The 19687-nt window shown below is 44.4% G+C and overlaps 1 protein-coding gene across 1 annotated transcript in view; it reads left to right on the forward strand.

Annotated features, from left to right (window-relative positions):
- The first annotated feature begins 13931 nt into the window (after positions 1-13931).
- Positions 13932-19687, forward strand: part of LOC144692056 (uncharacterized) — a 46696-nt gene continuing 40940 nt past the window's right edge. Inside the window, exons 1-4 of the mRNA XM_078560614.1 lie at positions 13932-14014; positions 14682-15078; positions 15733-15963; positions 19095-19166. Of these exons, the coding sequence (XP_078416740.1) occupies positions 14754-15078; positions 15733-15963; positions 19095-19166 (628 nt within the window). The 5' untranslated portion in view covers positions 13932-14014; positions 14682-14753. The remainder of the gene's footprint in view (positions 14015-14681; positions 15079-15732; positions 15964-19094; positions 19167-19687) is intronic.

The raw sequence follows: 19687 nt of genomic DNA on the forward strand, positions 1-19687 counted from the left end.
TACACTAAGTGCATATGAGTTGGTGCTCAAAGTGTACGGCCAAAAATTCTGAACCCTCCAAAAACAATCTGAACAAACTTACATCAATTTCAAAAGGGTTAATCAACTTTTTTTTGACCAATGGATATGGGTGCTTAAGATAGAGTCCACCTATGAAAGCATCCGAGAGGTGATCCTCCTCAAGGAGTTTAAAAACTCATTCCCCCTTTCCGTAAAAACCCACATGGAGGGAAAAAAGCTGCAAGAGCATGATAGGCTGCCCTCATAATAGATTAGAGTTAACCCAAAGACCCATGAACCAAAGTAACCTGGGATTTGGAAATTCCTATAGGCTAGGCAGAGGTATAAGAGAGGTAGATGTAACCAAAACAGGCTTGAGAGAAAAAGCGAGAAATTAAAGAAAAGTAGAGCAATCCCAACTTTTAAGAGAAGGAACCAAGATGGGAAACTGGTAGGAAACTGCCCAGTGTGCTTTCAGTGTGTTAGAAACAATGTGCAGGGTTATGGGGAAAAGGCAGGAGATTGGCACTTAGTTAAAATGCTCAGAGAGCCAGTGCAGACATAATGGACTGAATGGCCTCCTTCCACACCATAACAATTTTGTGATTCTGTTATTTTAAGCCAGGCCATCCGAGGAAAAACTACTGACATGTGAAAAGGCCCACAGGAGGTACTTCAGCTAGGCCAGTGTCTGTGGCCATGAAAGTTTGAGTCTATATTTGAATTTGGCTGACAGCCAGTATACTTACAGGATTTTGTATTTAAGGGGACGTGGCCCATTTCAAAAGACTGGAAAAGGAGGTCAACATTTTTCGAGATACTGGCTGTTTGCAGACACTGTTATTGGCAAGAGTTGGCATGTTCCCACCCAACAGCAGAGTGAATTTAAAAGCCCTATCCCCCTGATGAAGTAAGGAGTATAATGGAGTATAATTTAGAGTTTAAGATTTGTCTAAAAGCTAGGAAAATGGACATTCTAAAATGTGTAGGCAAACATGTGTGCTAGTCAAAGGAGTGTGTAGAGTGCCACTGGTGAAAATTCACCTTTCAGAGCGAGTTAGTTATGGGGCTAGTAACTGTGAGTGTGATCCCAAGCTTGCCCATGCAAGGGGTAGACTTTTTTGTTAGCAAACAATTTAGCCGGTTGGAAAGTAGTAACCCCAGAGAGTCCAGGACCACCCAGGGAGACTAGGAAGGCAAAAACCAACAGAATTCTGCAAAGATGCAGAGGGCTGAGGAAGAGACAAAGGTCCTACAGGAGGTGATAGAATCTGTGAGAATTGAAGAAGCTGAAGAAAAGCCAACAGAATTAAAAGGGGCCAGGATAGAGCCCGCAGTGTTAAAAAAGGCCAGGGTAGAGCCTGGTGAACTTAAGGTGGTTAAGACAGGACCCAGGGAAAGCAAAAAATGCTAAGACAGGAAAGGCAAAGTTTGAAGGGAATGAGCCTGAAGTATAGCAAGCATAAGCCTTCTTTCCAGATTTAAATGGGGACCAGGGACGTTCACACGCAGACAAACAGGAAATGAGGGAGATGCCTCCCTTAATTGAAGAGCCACAGGGAGTACAGCAGGAGCTGGACAGTCACCTGAGGGCAGTAGTGTCCCAGAGGCCATGGGGCCGATTAGGGGAAAGGCTATTCCCAAAGCAAAAGAGAAAGTGAAGGTAACACATCTTAAAATGAACACCTCTTTCTGGAAGCCACAAAGGACATACCAGCGAAATCCATGTAGAATTATCCACTGGCTATTCAAATGACCAAGTCCAAGTTTTAAATCCCACCAAACCCAGCAGTTTAGCTGCAAATCCCACTGAAGATGAGGGGCAGGAAGCGAGTCCCCAGAGATGAGAGGAGGAGGCCACCACAACTCACCAAGAGGGCATGGGAGGAGGTGGCAGCCCAGGTGAGCAGCCATAACATAGTGCGGCACACCTGGATCCAGTGCCGGAAGCGCTTCAATAACCTGCTGCGCTCAGGAAGGGTGAGCACCGTGTTGGCATGGGTCAGTTGCACCCCGCTAACATCCTAGAAATCAGATTTGTCAATAGTGGAAATGGCCACTGAAGGGCTGAAAGCTGTTAAGCCAGCCAACTCATGCAGTTAGAGACATTTGCATACTACAAGCAATTCTGTGTGGCAGCTCATGGGCATTAACAATTGTGACTGCAGAGACAAGCCTAGAGCATTGTCCCTACCCCCGCAGCTAACCAGAAGCAACATGGTTGTTAACAGAAATTTATGGAACAGGAACATTGGGTGGGATTTTCCACACCCGCCCACCGCCGGGATCGTCAGGTCCCACCGCAAGTCAATGGGCTTCTGGCTGGGGCACCGCCTCGCCCGTGGCGGGTCCCACCCGGGACAGGGCCGGAAAATCCCGGATATAACTAGAGTCCGACCCCCAGGTGTGAGTGAATATGCAAACCCACTAGACAATACCAAACAGTCCCATTCCTACACGGACTCAAAAAGAACAAAAAAATTCAGAACCCTCGGGCAAGGCTATTTTGGTGGAGGTTGCTCTTACAACCTTACCACCCAAAGTTTAGCCACATTGCAGAGAAAAACAATGTGATAGTTGATGCTTTAGCCAGAGTAACTCAGCACAAAATTACCTTATCACAGACTTAAACAGAATATAGCTGTATCAGTAAAAGGTTTAAAATTCGAGTGTTTGAGGAACCTGTTTGTGTGTGCATGGTTTTTATTATTTGCGACCTTATAATGGAATGTTCTGATGTCACATTTCATTCTGCATGGTGGGGGAGGTGTTACGAGGACGTGCTAATATCAAACATGGGACTTTTAAATAGATGTTTAAAAGTAGTTTCAAATCTATGGCAAGATGGCCGAATCTAATTACATCACTACAACAAAGACAAGAAGTCCATGGGTAGGATTTTCCCCTCGTCGGGCAGGTGGGCCCAGGAACGGCCATGAAACCGACCGCTGCCTGTGATCAGGCCCCGACCATGATTTCACGCTGACAGGCCGCTCCTGGGCCCACCCAGTGTGAAATGCAGCTCTGCACTGGCCAGGAAGGGCCGAGGCGGGGGGTGGGGACGGGGGCCTGCCGGCCGCCGAGTCCATTGGGGACCTGGCAGCCGGTTTAAAAACGGCCCAGGCAGCCCCAGAAAGACTGTCAGGTTCCCCAACGATAGATTCGAGTGTGGTTGCATACGCCTGGCGGGACGGCAGGTCGGGTGGGCACTCAGCCATGTGATTCTCTGATGATTGCCTCGCTTTCCTCATGGAGGAGGTGGCTGCCAGGAGGGACACCCTTGTCCCCAGAGATGAGAGGAGGAGGCCACCGCACCTCACCAAGAGGGCATGGGAGGAGGTGGCAGCAATGGTGAGCAGCCATAACATAGTGCGGCACACCTGGGTCCAGTGCCGGAAGTGCTTCAATGACCTGCTGCGCTCAAGAAGGGTAAGCACCATGTTGGCATGGGTCAGTATGCAGAAGTGTTAAAGTTTGGCCATTCTCCCCGTGGACCTCAGGGGTGTTAGAGTCTGAGTGCCAACTGTCAATCATGCCAGAGCTGGCCAAGGGGGTGAGCCCTGGCTGCTTGGACTGAGTGCCTTGCAGCTCGAGGGCCATGACGTGGATGTGCCCTGCAAGGTGTTCCTCAGCTGGGGTTGGCCAGGCTGCAATGGCGCTGCAGGTAGAGAGTGGACTAATCAATGCTCCTCTGTCCTCTCAGGGAAAGATGAGCCATAGCCAAGCTGAGAGGGCATGTACAGGCGGAGGCCCACCCAACCTGCTGCTGCTCTCCTGGTTGTAGCATGACACCCCGGAGCTGGAGAGCCGGCACGCTCCCTGTGCAACCAAGCGTGGAGAGGTAGGGGTGCCAGGCGAAGGTAAGAGTGCAGTGCACAGAGGTGAGACTTTTGGATTGTGTAACCATTCTAGTGTAGTCTCTTCACTGATGTGAGCCTCAAACCTGGAGTCCCCATTGATCATTGAAAGACGATGGCACCACGATGCAGATCTCCAGGGTGCCTGGCATGCGCAGTGACAGCGTGATGACTTTAACTAATGACATGTCCTTCTTCATCCTTTTAGGTTCACCAGCAGGCGTCCAATCTGCAGACCCAGAAGGGCCACCCCTGACACTGGAGGAAAACCTGGTGTCACTTGTACCTGTGTCACACCCGCTCTCTGAAGCAGACACCAGTGCAGATACCAGCAACTCGATGGGTGTTATATTGGTGGCTGGTATCTCGGTGCACATTGGTGAGGGTACTTCACAGTCGCTTGAGGTTCAGGTGGAGGCAGAGGGTGTCCAGGGCGATGGCAGTTGGAGGACTACTGGGGACCAGGACAATGCTCAGTTGAAGGCTGATGATGAGCATCTGGAGTTGTCCTGCTGGATGTCCAGCGAGATGTGTGGGAGGATCTGGTGGAAATCCATGAGGGTCTGTGTGCCATTGTCTCTGTGATGGAGGAGTCCATGAGGAGTGTGAGCACTGCATTGACTGTCATGGGCAAGTGCATTGCCTCTTCCATTGAGAGAGTGGCGACTCTCATGGAGAGGCAGCTCCAGGGGCTGAATGAGGGGTCCCTCAGGTGGTCAGTATCAGTGCGGGAGATGGATGAGGCACCCAGTATCCCAGCTAGGTGCCCGTCCATCAATGGTGAGCCGGGAGGTCCAGAGCGACCTCACGTTGGCACACGAGCTGCCTGTCATCTCTGCAGGCTCCCCTCAGGGTGCTCTGGATGATGGCAGCAGCTCCTCCACCCCTCTGCCTGTGACCATGGCCTCTGATGAGGCTGCGATGATTGGGAATTGCCAGGCATGGCACTGGCCGCTCCCTCCCAGGCGGGGCCAGCACAGGCTCCATTGGCCAGAGGACAGCCGCCAAGGTCATCAAGGCCAACAAGACAGCAGAGGCAGTAGGCTGCCTCCAAGGCCAGTGCCAGCGAAGGGGGAGCACCGAGACATAGCATTCGCAAACGTAAGTTAAAGGCACCTTGAGCACAAGACGGACAGGTCGCAGGTGATTTTATGTTCATTTCTGTTTACTTTATCTATACTGGTCTGGGATTGAAGACCAGAAATGTTTATGTAAATAGTTTTGAAGTGTCATCAGGAGATAAATTTTGTTTTTGTCATCATGGCCTGTGTATGCTTCACCTTTATATTTTATTGGTGCAGGGTACGCCAGTATCTAATGCTGAACGTAAGTGGTTCTGAACTTTATTGTACATGCACTGATTGCTCTTTGTGTTCAAATGAAAGGGTCCTTTCAGACAACCGGGATGGAGGCAGCAGCCCTGGCATGTGTTTGAAGCTGATCTTTGGTAGCCTAGCTGAAGGAGCGTTGGATCAAGGGTCCCTGGTGTCCCTGCCTTCCTGGAGGTTACCAAAGTCTGGCTCCAAATTCACCTTTGAAATGGAGCAGTGAAATAAACCCCACTTTCTTGATGTACTTGTTGAGAAATTTGCCAGGGGTTCTCTACCACAGTCTACTGCAAGCCTACCTTCATTGGGCAATATATACGTTGGGATTCTTACAGTTCCACACGCTATAAGATTAGTCTTATCAGCAACTTTGTAAGTATGGGCTGAACCATTTAATCCCCATGTAAGCTTGATACTGAAATAGGATGCATCAAAGGCATCCTGCAGGATAATGGCTACCCTGATCAGATCATTTCACACTGTATATCATGTAAACTCATGAACCGGCCTAAAGCCACACTTTCAGCCCTGAAAAGTGCCCAGTCTACCCTGGAAGGACAAGGTATACCAAAAATTTGAGCAACAGGTAAAGCTAGCTGTTTCACGCTGCTACAACGCAGTAACAACATGAGTGGTATTCACCACTAACAGAAATCTTTTTTTATTTGGATGTTGCCATCAGGAAAAAAAGACATTCTGCCGATCACACAAATGAGTAATGTGGTATATGAATTTCAGTGCCAGTATGATGCTAGGTATGTAGGCTGTACGTCTCAAAGACTGGTGGATCATGTCAAACAACATGTCCTAGCCGTTATTCGCAATGGGCAAGGTAAAGACCATACCTAACCAGCCCGTGCTTGAAAAACTCAAAACACAGCGTCCAACATTAGGTGTGATTCTGCGATTGGACAACATTTGCTAAATAATCCTCAATGTGCTAAAAATTACATTGACAACCAATTTAAGATTGTCAGTGGGGCTCACAGCATGGTGCATTGGCGTGTACTGGAAGCTACATGTATTAATACACAGGACCTTGTTCTTTGCAGACAGAAAGAATATGTACACACATTGCACCTGTTTCAGCTAAACAACATAAGTGACAGCCATTCGCTGACTCATTCCTCAGGGCAATACCTTAACCAAGCAGGGTCAAGCTGCCTGGTTTAAATTTCAAACAATGCTTGGCAGTTAATTGTCACTCACCATCACTGGTGCAGCCTTCAGCAACATCTCTTCCAATCAGAGTCCACTTGCCAACCAATCAGCACTCTCTTCATTTAGAGTATAAATTGTTCTTTTCCCCTTATATTGGTATTCTTGCAAAGTGTCTTGGTGAGTGTAAGTTGAAAAGCTTCAACATGTCTCTTTTCTCAGCAATACTCAAGATCTATACTATCAAACGACTATTTTAATGACTCTTCATAGCCAGCTCTAGAGGTAAGAGTCTGACAAGGTTTGAACAAGCACTGAAAGGCGCCAGGTTTTCTGTCCTTGCTTCCATTTTTGAAAAAGGCTTTCAAGCTCAATATAAAGGTTTGAAAAACAGAAATGTACCTCAAAAACAGTTGCCTTTAAAATCTAATATCATAGTTAAACATTCATGACACTTCTCTGAATGTTGCAATAAAATATTTCTTGCAAAATACTTCCTCAAAAATGTAGGAAAATAAATAGGTGTGGTGTGGCAGTAATAACAAAACTAGTTTAATGTTACAAATTTGCTCTGCAGACATATTTAGAGGAGATTTTATGTTTAAACAATTATATTCATTATTCATCAAATGTATAGCAGATTAATGCATTGAGTCTGGACAGGGTAAAAAAAAAATAACTGTTAGATTCTAATTCCCAAGTTCCTGTTCCATCCTTCACTGTCATTCAAATCCATTGGCCCATCTACCACAAAGACACTGTGCTTCTAAATGCCTTAACATATTAAATCAGATAATCTCTATGCCTGACTTGCCATGTTTCATACTGCTTGACATTTAAATTCAGATTCCCTCAATAAGAGTTTCTACCATTTCAAATCACCTGACATTGAACTCAGCAATTTTCTATCAGCAGAATGCTCACTTCCTAATACTTAAACTGAATGTCACTCCCAGCAACTCTCTGTTGTTCTCAGTCCCTTTCTGTAATTGAGTTTCTTAGAATAACAACAAATTATATTTATATGACACCTTTGCACAGTAAAACACCCCAAAACTACTTCCTAGAAGAGTTAACAAGCAAACTTTGACACTGAGGCACAGAAGGAGCTATTAGGACAGATGACAAAAAGCTTGGTCAAAGAGGTCGGTTTTAAAGAGGAGGGAGAGGCAGGGAAGCAGAGAGGTTTAGGGAAAAATTCCAGAGCTTAGTGTGTAGGCAGTTGAATGCACAGCTGCCAATGGTGGAGTGAAGAAGATTGGGGATAGGGAAGAGGCCAGAATTTGACAAATTCAGAAATCTTCGGGTGTTGTAGGGATGTGCATTGCCTCAAGCCATTGTAAGTCTGTGCACACAGGAGCAACTTGTGAACATAACTTGGTTTGAGTTAAGACACAGTCACCAGAGGTTTTGATGAGCTTTGGGGGTAGGGTGTAAAATAGGAGGCTGAACTTCAGATCTCAAGCTCCCTTTATCGCAGCTGAAACAAGTCAAAAGCTTGGACTGATAACCCTCATGGAGTAGATGAGATTTGCAGTGTTTTGCAATATACCAAACTGGTGACTGCTAAACTGATCCTGGTAGCTTACAAGAGTGTTTTGGGTGCCTTGACGGTGAATATTATCTTGACGTAAATGAGACTATGAGACCAATTCAGCATCTTTCGAGCGGAGTTCCAGCTGCTCTCTGGTCCAGCCTGAAAGACAAGATAGAGGAGCTTGAAAAGATGAGAATAATCAAGAAAGTGACAACTTGTATAGACTAGATTACCAGCATTGGTGTAGTGAAAAAACATGGAAAGTTTAGAGAATGTACAGATCTAAAGGACCTCAATAAAGCTTTGAAAAGATCTCACTATTGTTATGACACAGCCAATAGTAAATGCTGAGTTGTTCAAATCCCAATGGGAGACTTGAAACAACTGCCACAACTTGTTTCACAGTTTGTATAACTTTCGAGATACGTGCTTTGAATTCAGTAGTAATAAGACCACCAAGTCTTATAGGTTTTACAAAACTAGATTAAACATTTATTAATAAGAGAAATGATTTTTAAATATATACATACATGGATCTACAAATTACTACTATGATAACTTCTAAATTCCCCTAACCAATCTAACTCCCAGCTACACTTTCGTTAAGGCCTTAAAATACCTTCCCTTACAAACAGCCTTCTCTCCTTTATACATATTTTCATCTTTTTGAATGCAAATACCCATTGTTTCATTACGTCTTTGGGCTTTATCTTCCTGTTAATAAAAACCTCTCATAGCACTAAGTTTTCCAAGTAATCTTTGGGAAAAATAAACACACTGTTTCTAAACTTCACCTGGCTAAGGGACACATTTCACCTCTCCTTTGAAAACAATCTAGTCTGGTTTATTTAAAAATGCAAATGTTCCCTTGACACCTATGTTTCTAAACTTCCCATGTTTACCTAATTAACATTTCAAACCTAGCCTCTCTTCTTACATCAAAACACCCAGACTAGCTGCCTGTAATTCAATTAAGTCTCACTCACACACACAAACACATATAGACACATCTCACTATTACTCTATTTTACAATAAATTCCAATAATATTATGAGAATTATTATATCTTCCTGACACTATCTTATCACAACCATTGAAGAGGTTCATCTCAACCTGCGAAGGCAAAGGTCTTTACTACTACCCAAGATGTAAGGATGGATACTGGCAAGTGAAGTTGGATGAAAGCAGCAGTTTTCTGACAATGTTCACAATGCCATTTGGGAGGTAAAGATAGGTGCACATGATGTTTGGCATTTGTACTGCTCTGCATATGTACCAATGTAGACAGCATGAGATAGGGAGTGGAAGGGATCATGAATGATCTTTTAGATATGATAGAAGATATCATTGCAGACCATGATTGGAATCTAGTGAGATTGTTAGAGAGAGCTCACTACATGAACCTGAAGCTGAACAAGAAAATGTTTCAGCTGAAGATGACTGAAGTCAAGTATGTAGGTCATGTACTGATGCCAAAAGGAGTTTACCCTGATCCTGATAAAGTGAGAGCTGTAGCAGCGATGCAGCAACCAAGAGATGGGAAGGTAGTTCAACAATTTGGTGGATTTGTGAACTACCTAATCAAGTTTTTGTCCGATCTGTCATCAGAGTGAACCTCTATGTGAGCTCACTGCAAAGGATGTTCAGTGATATTGGGGCACAGAACAAAAAACAGCTTTGGCTCACATCTCAGTTGAAGTGGAGAGGGCTCACTACCTCATCATCTGGACATTTCTGGCACAATCCTGCCTGACTTTGGACTGGATTGTGAAGGAAAATGAAGAAATAAGCTCAAGGTCTCTTTTTCCAAAGAGATTATGATGATTGTTAATCTCCATTCTTAGAGATCTCCCCCAAACCAGAAAAAAGTATCTCCTTTGATTTCTTCCAGCTTCATTTTAGCAAGAATCAGAGCAGCATTCCGAAGAGCAGCCTGACTCCATCTCTACATCCCACCTGGTCTGTGCCATCATGTCAATCACCACTCAGAGGGATGTCGTTAAGTGAGTCTGAAGGAACATCACAGGGTGACAACCAGGGCACCATGAAGTGGGAGGACCTGGGAATGGAAGATGAGGAACATCTGAGTTACACTAGAAATTTGAGGAATTACTGCCCTATGGAGCCCAGATGGGAAATGATACAAGAGCACATACAGGCTACAAAGACACTTTCAATAGATGTGCTACAGATGGTGGATAACTTGGAAGAATCCACTGGCCCATATCTATAACACTTGGACTTTGCATTAAGAGTAACTGTTGCAGTGACTTCCAAAGTTTGCACATCTGAATACAGAAATCAGGAAGCTCCTGTTTAATCTGTCCTCCTCATCCACAGGCTGTGAAAAAAAACTGCAGGGCTACAAGTAAAAGGGGTAAGATTGGGACTAGGTGAGTTGCTCTTCCAGAGAGTCAGCACAGACACAATGGGCAGAATTTCCTCCTTCTGTGCTGTAACCTTCTATGATTCCGTACAGGTGGGTAACCCACATTGGAATCCATGTCAGTGTTCGAAGTTGCAGTACTTAATTGCCAGTACCCACTAAACACAACGTTTAAAGTTAGGACTGCTGGATTCAAATGTAAGTGAAATTGGCACAGTGAGTCTCAATTACTGTCAAGCAACTTCTCTGGCATTGAAATTTTTATTTTACCAGTGTGGAGTCTCATTTCTTCAGAGTGTAATTATTGTTGGAGATTTGAGATTTAAAAAAAAATTCTCCTGTGTCACCAATCTTTCTTTTAATTTGATTTTTCTTTCCCTCTATTTTGCTTTCAACATTAATTTCACAATGAATTGAATCCACTTTATACTTCCTGGTTTATACTCTACATATCTTATTGAGGGTTTTTCAGTTTGATTGGATGAAGAGACAGAGGGTTGATTGCTCTGCTCACACATATCACAAATCCCTAATAGTGAGCACGTGCAGGATCAGACACCCAGTGATAATAAGTTTCCAGTCAAAAGCCCATAAAAAACCTGTGGGCAGTGTAAGTGTAATAAACAGCCAGCACTGTTTCTTCACTGAAGAAGAAGCCAGAAGCCAGGAATCTGATGAGTCTGAGTCAGATGACGAGCCTCTGGACTCGGTTCTGCTTCAGTTGCTGGAGCTGCAAAAACAAGTTCGGGAACATCAGGAAGGGCTGTCTGCTGCACTTCTCAGATTGTAAAGCATGATGGAGGAGTCTGTGTGTCTTAAGTCTGAGCTGATAGCGCTGGCATGCCAACACTCCAAGATCAACAGTGACAGGATCGCAGCTGGCATGGAGGCCTTGGTCCAGGACATTGGTCCTGTACTGCTGCAGGAGCTGAACTCCGTTGCTAAGGCACTTGCAGGCATCCATCACTGTCAACGCGTGAGGGGGTGGGGCATCTCAAACTCATTCCAGCTGCCCTTTCCTCTCAAGGAGTCAGCCAGGGGCTCTCAGGCACCCATAGGGAGCAGGATCAGCAGGTGCACGCCCCAGGCCATCCACCCAGGTGACTCTGGCCCATTCAGTTCCCCTCTTTCTGTGAGTCCCACATCTCCAGCTCTGCAGGCCTGGGAGGGAGGGAGTGCTAGCAAAATCCAGAACATTTCAAGGCAATGCAGATGATTTTGGAGCATGTGGCAGTCCAGGAGAGTTCGGCAAATATACAAATGTGAAGTTAGCTAATTCATATCAGTCACGTTAACAAAAAGACACATTTCATACAGGGCCTTCAATATTACACGGATATCATCAATGGCACTGTCTACTGGAGAGCGGAAAAGAGACTGCAGGGAAGAAAGAAAAGTGGGGGAAGGGAAGAAGGGAGAGTGGGAGGGGTGGGGAAGGGAAGAAGTGTTGAAGAAGGGAGGACAGAAGGCCAGGGTGGAAAAAAAGGGAGGGGTAGGGGAGAGAAGGGTAAGGGGTGGGGGAAAGGAAGGAAATGGGAAGGGAGGAGTGAAGGAAGATAAGAGCGGATACGGTTGGGGTGAGAGGGGTATATGAGGAAAGGGAAAGAAGGAGGAAGTGACCAAGAAGAATAGAGAAACGAGGTAAACAAGGAGGCAATAGAAAGTGGGGAGGAGGAAAGGCAGCCTTTAAGGAAATCCTAGAGTGCATATTGTTCTGGGTTTGTGCATTAATGAATGAGCTCACAGAGGACTTTCCAAAAGCTGAACGCTTTCCATTGGTTGAACGAAAATACAGACAGGAGGAAAAGGGAGAACTGCTCGAAACTGGGAATAGTTCTTCCCCTGGAAAAACTCAGCAGGTCTGGCAGCATCGGTGGAGAAGAAATCAGTTAACGTTTCGAGCCTTCACGGCCCTTCGGCAGAACTGAAGCATAGTTAGGAGAAGGGAGAAATATAAGCTGGTTTAAGGTGGGGGGGGGAGGAAAGAGAGAAGTTGAGGGTGTGGTGATTGTGGAGATAAGCAGTGATAGGAGCAGCTAATCAAAAGATGTCACAGACAAAAGGATCAAAGAGGTGTTGAAGGTGGTGATATTTGTCTAAGAAAAGTGCTAATTAAGAATGGAAGACAGGACACTCAAAGTACAGCTCTAGTGGGGGTGGGGTGGAAAAGACTAACGAGGTTTTAGTTTTAGATTTAAAAATAATGGAAATAGGTGGGGAAAGAAGAATCTATATAAATTATTGAAAAAAAAGGGGGGGTGGGGAGAAACGGGGTGGGGATGGGGGGAGGGACTACAGCTCCTCACACCCCGCTTCCTGTAAAGACTCCATCCCATTCTCTCAGTTCCTTCGCCTCCGTCGCATCTGTTCTGATGACGCTACCTTCAAAAACAGCTCCTCTGACATGTCCTCCTTCTTCCTTAACCGAGGTTTTCCATCCACGGTCGTTGACAGGGCCCTCAACCGTGTCCGGCCCATATCCCGCGCATCCTCCCTCACGCCTTCTCCTCCTTCCCAGAAACATGATAGGGTCCCCCTTGTCCTCACTTATCACCCCACCAGCCTCCGCATTCAAAGGATCATCCTCCGCCATTTCCGCCAACTCCAGCATGATGCCACCACCAAACACATCTTCCCTTCACCCCCCCTGACGGCATTCCATAGGGATCGTTCCCTCCGGGACACCCTGGTCCACTCCTCCATCACCCCCTACTCCTCAACCCCCACCTATGGCACCTCCCCATGCAACCCTAGAAGATGCAACACCTGCCCCTTCACTTCCTCTCTCCTCACCGTCCAAGGGCCCAAACACTCCTTTCGAGTGAAGCAGCATTTCACTTGCATTTCCCCTAACTTAGTCTACTGCATTCGTTGCTCCCAATGCGGTCTCCTCTACATTGGAGAGACCAAACGCAAACTGGGCGACCGTTTTGCAGAACACCTGCGGTCTGTCCGCAAGAAAGACCCAAACCTCCCTGTCGCTTGCCATTTTAACACTCCACCCTGTTCTCTTGCCCACATGTCTGTCCTTGGCTTGCTGCATTGTTCCAGTGAAGCCCAACGCAAACTGGAGGAACAGCACCTCATCTTCCGACTAGGCACTTTACAGCCTTCCGGGCTGAATATTGAATTCAACAACTTTAGATCTTAAACTCCCCCTCCCCCCATCCCCACCCCGTTTCTCCCCACCCCCCCTTTTTTTTCAATAATTTATATAGATTCTTCTTTCCCCACCTATTTCCATTATTTTTAAATCTAAAACTAAAACCTTGTTAGTCTTTTCCACCCCACCCCCACTAGAACTGTACTTTGAGTGTCCTGTCTTCCATTCTTAATTAGCACTTTTCTTAGACAAATATCACCACCTTCAACACCTCTTTGATCCTTTTGTCTGTGACATCTTTTGATTAGCTGCTCCTATCACTGCTTATCTCCACAATCACCACACCCTCAACTTCTCTCTTCCCCCCCCCCCCCACCTTAAACCAATTTATATTTCTCCCTTCTTCTAACTATGCTTCAGTTCTGCCGAAGGGCCGTGAAGGCTCGAAACGTTAACTGATTTCTTCTCCACCGATGCTGCCAGACCTGCTGAGTTTTTCCAGGTAATTCTGTTTTTGTTTTGGATTTCCAGCATCCGCAGTAGCTTTTAGCTTTTTGTTTTTATAGTTCTTCCCCTTCCATTTGAGGAATGCAGTAGCTTCTTCCCGAGTTCTTTCAGTTTCGTCTTTGAACCTTTCCACTTGTAGTAAGTACCCCTTATAGTCCGAATTTAAACCGAAATGTTAGCTATTACCAATTGTCGCTTCTACCAAATGTCGACGGTTTTCGGCCAATTGTTTGTTAAAGAATGAAGCCTCGTATATTACAATGAAATTAGAAACGCTGTAGATAGCAGAGAGAAATAAACAGACACAAGGAATAAGGGCAGATATGAAAACTTGGTGCTGAAGAATATTAACGTTGTATTTATTTATTAGAGACGATTTCCGCCATTGTACAGAAGAAGCATTATTAAAATTCACCGGATTAGAAAGATAATCGCCGAGGTCCTTCAGCGGAACTGAAAGTGATGAAAAAACAGACTTAATGGCCGGGATTTTCCGCCTCTGTTTGCATAAAAAGCACGAAAAGGGGAGGGGATTTTCCGGCAATGAGCACAGAAATGTTGAGAAAGGAGATCAGAGTGTGGTCAGAGGAGCATGCTAGTTCCATTGAAATTTTCAGCAGTAAGGTGGATAGATTTTTGTAAGGTAGTGGCAGCCTTTAACCCACTTGTAGTAACCATCCTAAGCTCCTTTAATATTTAGTTGGTATTGCTAACTATACGGAAGATCCAGCACTATTACTAACGCTGTTTATATTGCTTTTATCATTTCCTTACCTGATGGATTTACCTTTCTACTTCCCTCCAGTTTATCAACCTGCTTTATAAAACAGATAATCGATTGCCTTGGGTTTGTGCTGTGACCAAGTTTTTTTAAAAAATGGCCAAGTTTCTTAAAGCTGCAGGAAAAAAGCTGGAGAAATCAGGAAGGCAAAACGTGGGCAAGTTAGTTGAAGATGTGCAAGCAGTACTATTAGGGCATAAAACATCACAAGGCAATGATCACCAAGGTGATGTGGACGAGTTTCAATCAAAATCGATAGGAAGAAAACTGGAGATAATTGGAAAGCGTAACCTGGAAAAGTTGGCTAAAGACTTTGCGGCAGATACGAATGTGACTGAATTGCTTAACGGTGGGCTTGAAAGTGATGATGACATGCCAGATTGTTGCCAAAGTGAACTTACTTCAACAGAGGTGGCAGCTGGTAGGTATTTTTCATTCATTACACTTGTCAATCAAAATTCAACAATGAAAGGAGGTGCTGAGAAATGTAGGATGTAAACATTTTTGGAATCCTTTCAAAAGTTGTTCCACTTTGGGGAGGGGTCTTTCCAGAAATCAGGAACACACAGCCCACTGGCAGATGAAATTCTTGAATCTCTAATAGTTCTTTGAAGGTCCAGGTGATGACTTGGGTCCCCAAGGTGGACCCCATTAACACTGTTCCACTATTCCACCAAGACAATCCAATGTAAGGACCAAGCCCAACCTGTAGGATCCCAATTTGCCTGCTGGCTACTGGCATCTGACACAGACGTCTGCATCTAGGGCTGACTGAGGTCCCTCTTTAAAACAAGGTTCCCTGGAAACTGGAGCCCATGATGAGCCCTTATGTGCCTGGCCTGATTCATCAGTTTCCTGACAGATTAATGGCAGGAACATGAGTGTGTCAGTAACCTCTCAAATTTTCAGGCCCTTCATATTTTTCAAGCATAGTTCATAATGTGAATCATTGCTTCTTTGGCACAAAATATAATAGTTGGTAAAACCTCCTCTTTGGAGCAGTGAATGGCATCAACTTTACGAATGACTTATTTATTGCTTATTGAGTCTGACATAAGTCTTTACTTATTGGCAGAAACTCAAAATGAAAACGTGATGGATGAACTCAAGATAAAACTTCAAAATGTATTTCAGCAAGGAAAGGTCCCATTTTATGTCCGGACATTGACTGTTTGTGGCTACAGGAGCGCTGGGAAAACGACTCTGCTGCGGAAATTACTTAATGAATCATTTCGGGAGGATGAGCCCATAACAGACGGAATACGGATTGGACAGATAGAAATTAAAAACTGGGAGAAAAAGCTTGGTAAATATATGTTCAGATAGAGTCTATGGTAGTTTTAAATTCATTAATCAGACTAAACCAGAATGGAAGATAGGATATCACAATACAATAATTTGATAAATTATTCAGTAGTTATAATACTGAGAAGCAAAGGAGTGGGCTAGAAACTGATGTATTTAGAACTGTGGGTGAAAAGTTATTTTTAATTGCATGACATTTTCTTGTGGTGACAACGCAATGCTATCGCCTTTTTGTGGCAACTCTACGGACAAGATTCACCTCTTTACCAGCAGTACCACTATAAGTGTGATGGAATATGACTTCCTCCCAACTGGCTGTTGTGCTGTTGACCCTGGTGAAGTCTCCAAGTCATGAGAACATTGAGAGTGAACCAGAGCCCTAAAATGCTGAGGCCAACAATGTGAGAGAATTACTATTTGAAAGAGTTCTTAACTATACCTACACATGTTAATTAAGCTTTCTTGCAATAATGTATTCAAACCAATTCCCCAAATAAGAACATAAGAAATGGGAGCAGGAGAAGACCATATGGCCCCTTGAGCCTGCTCTGCCATTCAATATCATGGCTGATCTGACCTTGACCTTACCCGTACTTGCTGACTTGTTCCCCATAACACTTGACTGTCCTATAGATCAGAAATCTCAGCCTTAAGTATATTCAATGACTCAGCCTCCACTGCTTTCTGAGCTAAAGAATTCCAAAGATTCTGAGAGAAGAAATTCTTCCTCATCGTCATCTTAATTGGGCGATCCTTTATTCTGAAACTATGGGCTGGATTTTACCAGCCCTCTAGGGATGGGCGGGGAGACAGATGGGCTCCATAAAATGGTGAAGGAGGGTGTAGGGCGGAGTGGCTGTGGCCTTCCTGCTGCTGCTGACATTTTACTAGTGACAGGTGGACCCTCTGCCACTTTGAAAGACTGTCTGGTGATCACTGACAGCCTCCCTGCAGGATCGGGGGAGCAGTGCACTCCTAAATTGACATTCCGTGGTCCATTGAGGATCTCCCTGGCTGCAGTGGCCTACCTGAGCGGCAACATCACCCCACCCTCAACAATCACTGACCCCACTCACTTTGTTCCGGGGATGGCTTCAGTCACTTTTCCTGTCCGGTGGGTACAGTCCCAGCAATCCGGATGGCATAGCTGAGACTGAAGTGCTGCAAGCCCTCCCATTGGCCGGCAACTCTCGGAGGTGAGCTCTCCTCCCTTAATATCTGAACATAGGAATTAGGAGCAGGTGGAGGCCACTTGGCCCCTCGAGCCTGCTCTGCCATTCAATAAGATCATGGCTGATCTGAATGTAACCTCAACCCCACATTCCTGCCCACCCCCGATAACCTGTCAACACCTTGTTAATCAATAATCTATCTAGCTCTGCCTTAAAGATATTCAAAGACTCTGCTTCCACCACTTTTTGAGGAAGAGCGTTCCAACGATTCACAACTCTATGAGAGAAAAAAAATTCTCCTCATCTCTGCCTTAAATGAGCGACCCCTTATTTTTAAAGAGTGACCCCTAGTCCTAGATTCTCCTGCAAGAGGAAACATCCTCTCCACATCAAACCTGTCAGGATCCCCTCAGGATCTTAAAGGTTTCAATTAAGTCACCTCTTACTCTTCTAAATTCCAGTGGATACAAGCCTAACATGTCAAGCCTTTCCTCATAAGACAACCTGCCCATTCCTGGTATTAGTCTAGTAAACCTTACCTGAAAAGAAACCCCAGTGGCAACTAATTAGTTGCTGGATGGGCCCAAAATGCGGCTGGGATTTTCCCAAACAGCCGAGGCAGGATTGCTCCCGGCATTCAGCCCCTTGGGGCCCCAGCTGACGTAAGTAACTCAGCCTTTAGTTAGGCCCTTAGTTCTAGGTACCCCAATGACGAGAAACATCCTTTCAGCTTGTCAAGACCCCTCAGATCCATATACTTTTCAATAAAATGATCTCTCATTCTTCTAAACTCCAATGAGTATAAGCCCAACCTGTTCAACCTTTCTTCATAATACAACCCCTTCATCTCACGAATCAGCCATGTGAACCTTCTATGAACAGCTTCCAATGCAAATACCTGTATATCCCTCAATAAAGAAGTAGAACCAAACAGTATGCAATACTCTAGGTAAGGTCTCACCAAAGCTCTGTGCAGTTGCAGCAAGATTCCTTACTTTTATACTCCATGCCCATTGCAATAAAGACCAACATTTTCTTTGCCTACCTTACCGCATCCTAATATTATGTACTTCATGTAGGAGGACACTTGGGTCCCTCTGTACTGCAGCATTTTGTAGTCTCTCTCCATTTATATAATATTTTGCTTTTCTATTCTTCCTGCCAAAGTGGATAACCTCACATTTTCCCACATTATACACCATTTGTTTCAAGAAGGCACCTTCTCAAGGGCAATTAGGAATGGGCAATAAATGCCTACCTAGCCAGTGAAGTCCACATCCCTTGAATGAATAAAAAAATCTGCTAAACTTTTGCCCATTTGTTTACCCTATCCATATCCTTTTGCAGACTCTTTGTGTCCTCCTCCTTGCATTCCCACCTATCTTTGTATCATCCACAAATTTGGCTACAATACACTCAGTAATAATGTTATTGGCACTTTCTCTTTACACACAGGTACGTTCAAAATAGGGAGCAAATAATCATCAAATTAAATATGGTTTTTCTCAACTGTTCTAACAGATCTTCAAACTTGAAGTAAAAACAGAAAATGCTGGAAAGAAGAGTGGCTCTTTTGTAAAGATATGTTAACATTTGTGCGTAGGCCTTCCTGATGGCCTTGCACTTGAAACATCACCCATCATTTTTCTGTACAGATGCTGATTGACCTGTTGTGCATTTCCATACACTGCACTTCCATCTCAAATTTAGATTTCCAACATTTGCAGGTTTTTTCTCTTTGTTTCTTATTGAACATTATTAATTTCATGTAGCTTTATTCTACCTCAAGCAATATTTCAATTTCTGCTGTTTCATTCAGGTATAAATGCACCAGATGTCTTAACTTGGGGATGTTTTGAATGCACAACCATGGAAGAAAATGATGTGATCTGACAGTGTAATATTCTAAACATGTCATTAATCATTTTCAAAACTCATCTCTCTCTTCTCTCATGTAAAGATAATCCAAGCGATGATTTAATGACTGCAATTGCATCCTGTGTTTTAAATTCTGATAAACAACCACTTGAAGGTGAGTAAGTACCTTTGGATTTTTTTAAAGAGCTATGAAAAGTGATTTTAATGGAAAAATATTTAAATATAAATACTGTTATTGATTATATTATTGCATCATTGAGCTTAAGGCAATTTGAACCTGATTCTAAATTGTTTGCAACTCGTACATGTCCTGATCTTCCACTTATTTCCTTACTGATGTTCTATTCTTGAAGCTTCCAGTTCTCTGTCTCTCACCCATTGTTGCTGAAGAAGTTATTAGGATAAGAGCTGAAGCTTGAATTTATTTTTAAATGGCACCAATCATCACTATAAAGATGTATGACTTTCCCACATGATGCACCCAAGTAATGATAAAACAGGGCAATAACCATCAATAATAATACAAAACTCCATGATCTATTTAAAGATAGACATAGGGCAGAATTTTGCCCTCGGATGGCGGGCGGGCCCCACCAGCTTGGCAGCGGGCGGGCAGCTGACCCCCGCCGCCATTTTGAGTGGGCGGACCTTAATTTGGCCTGCCCGACAGGAAGT

Source organism: Cetorhinus maximus, chromosome 16 (assembly GCF_964194155.1).
Source record: "Cetorhinus maximus chromosome 16, sCetMax3.hap1.1, whole genome shotgun sequence".
NCBI lineage: Eukaryota > Metazoa > Chordata > Chondrichthyes > Lamniformes > Cetorhinidae > Cetorhinus > Cetorhinus maximus.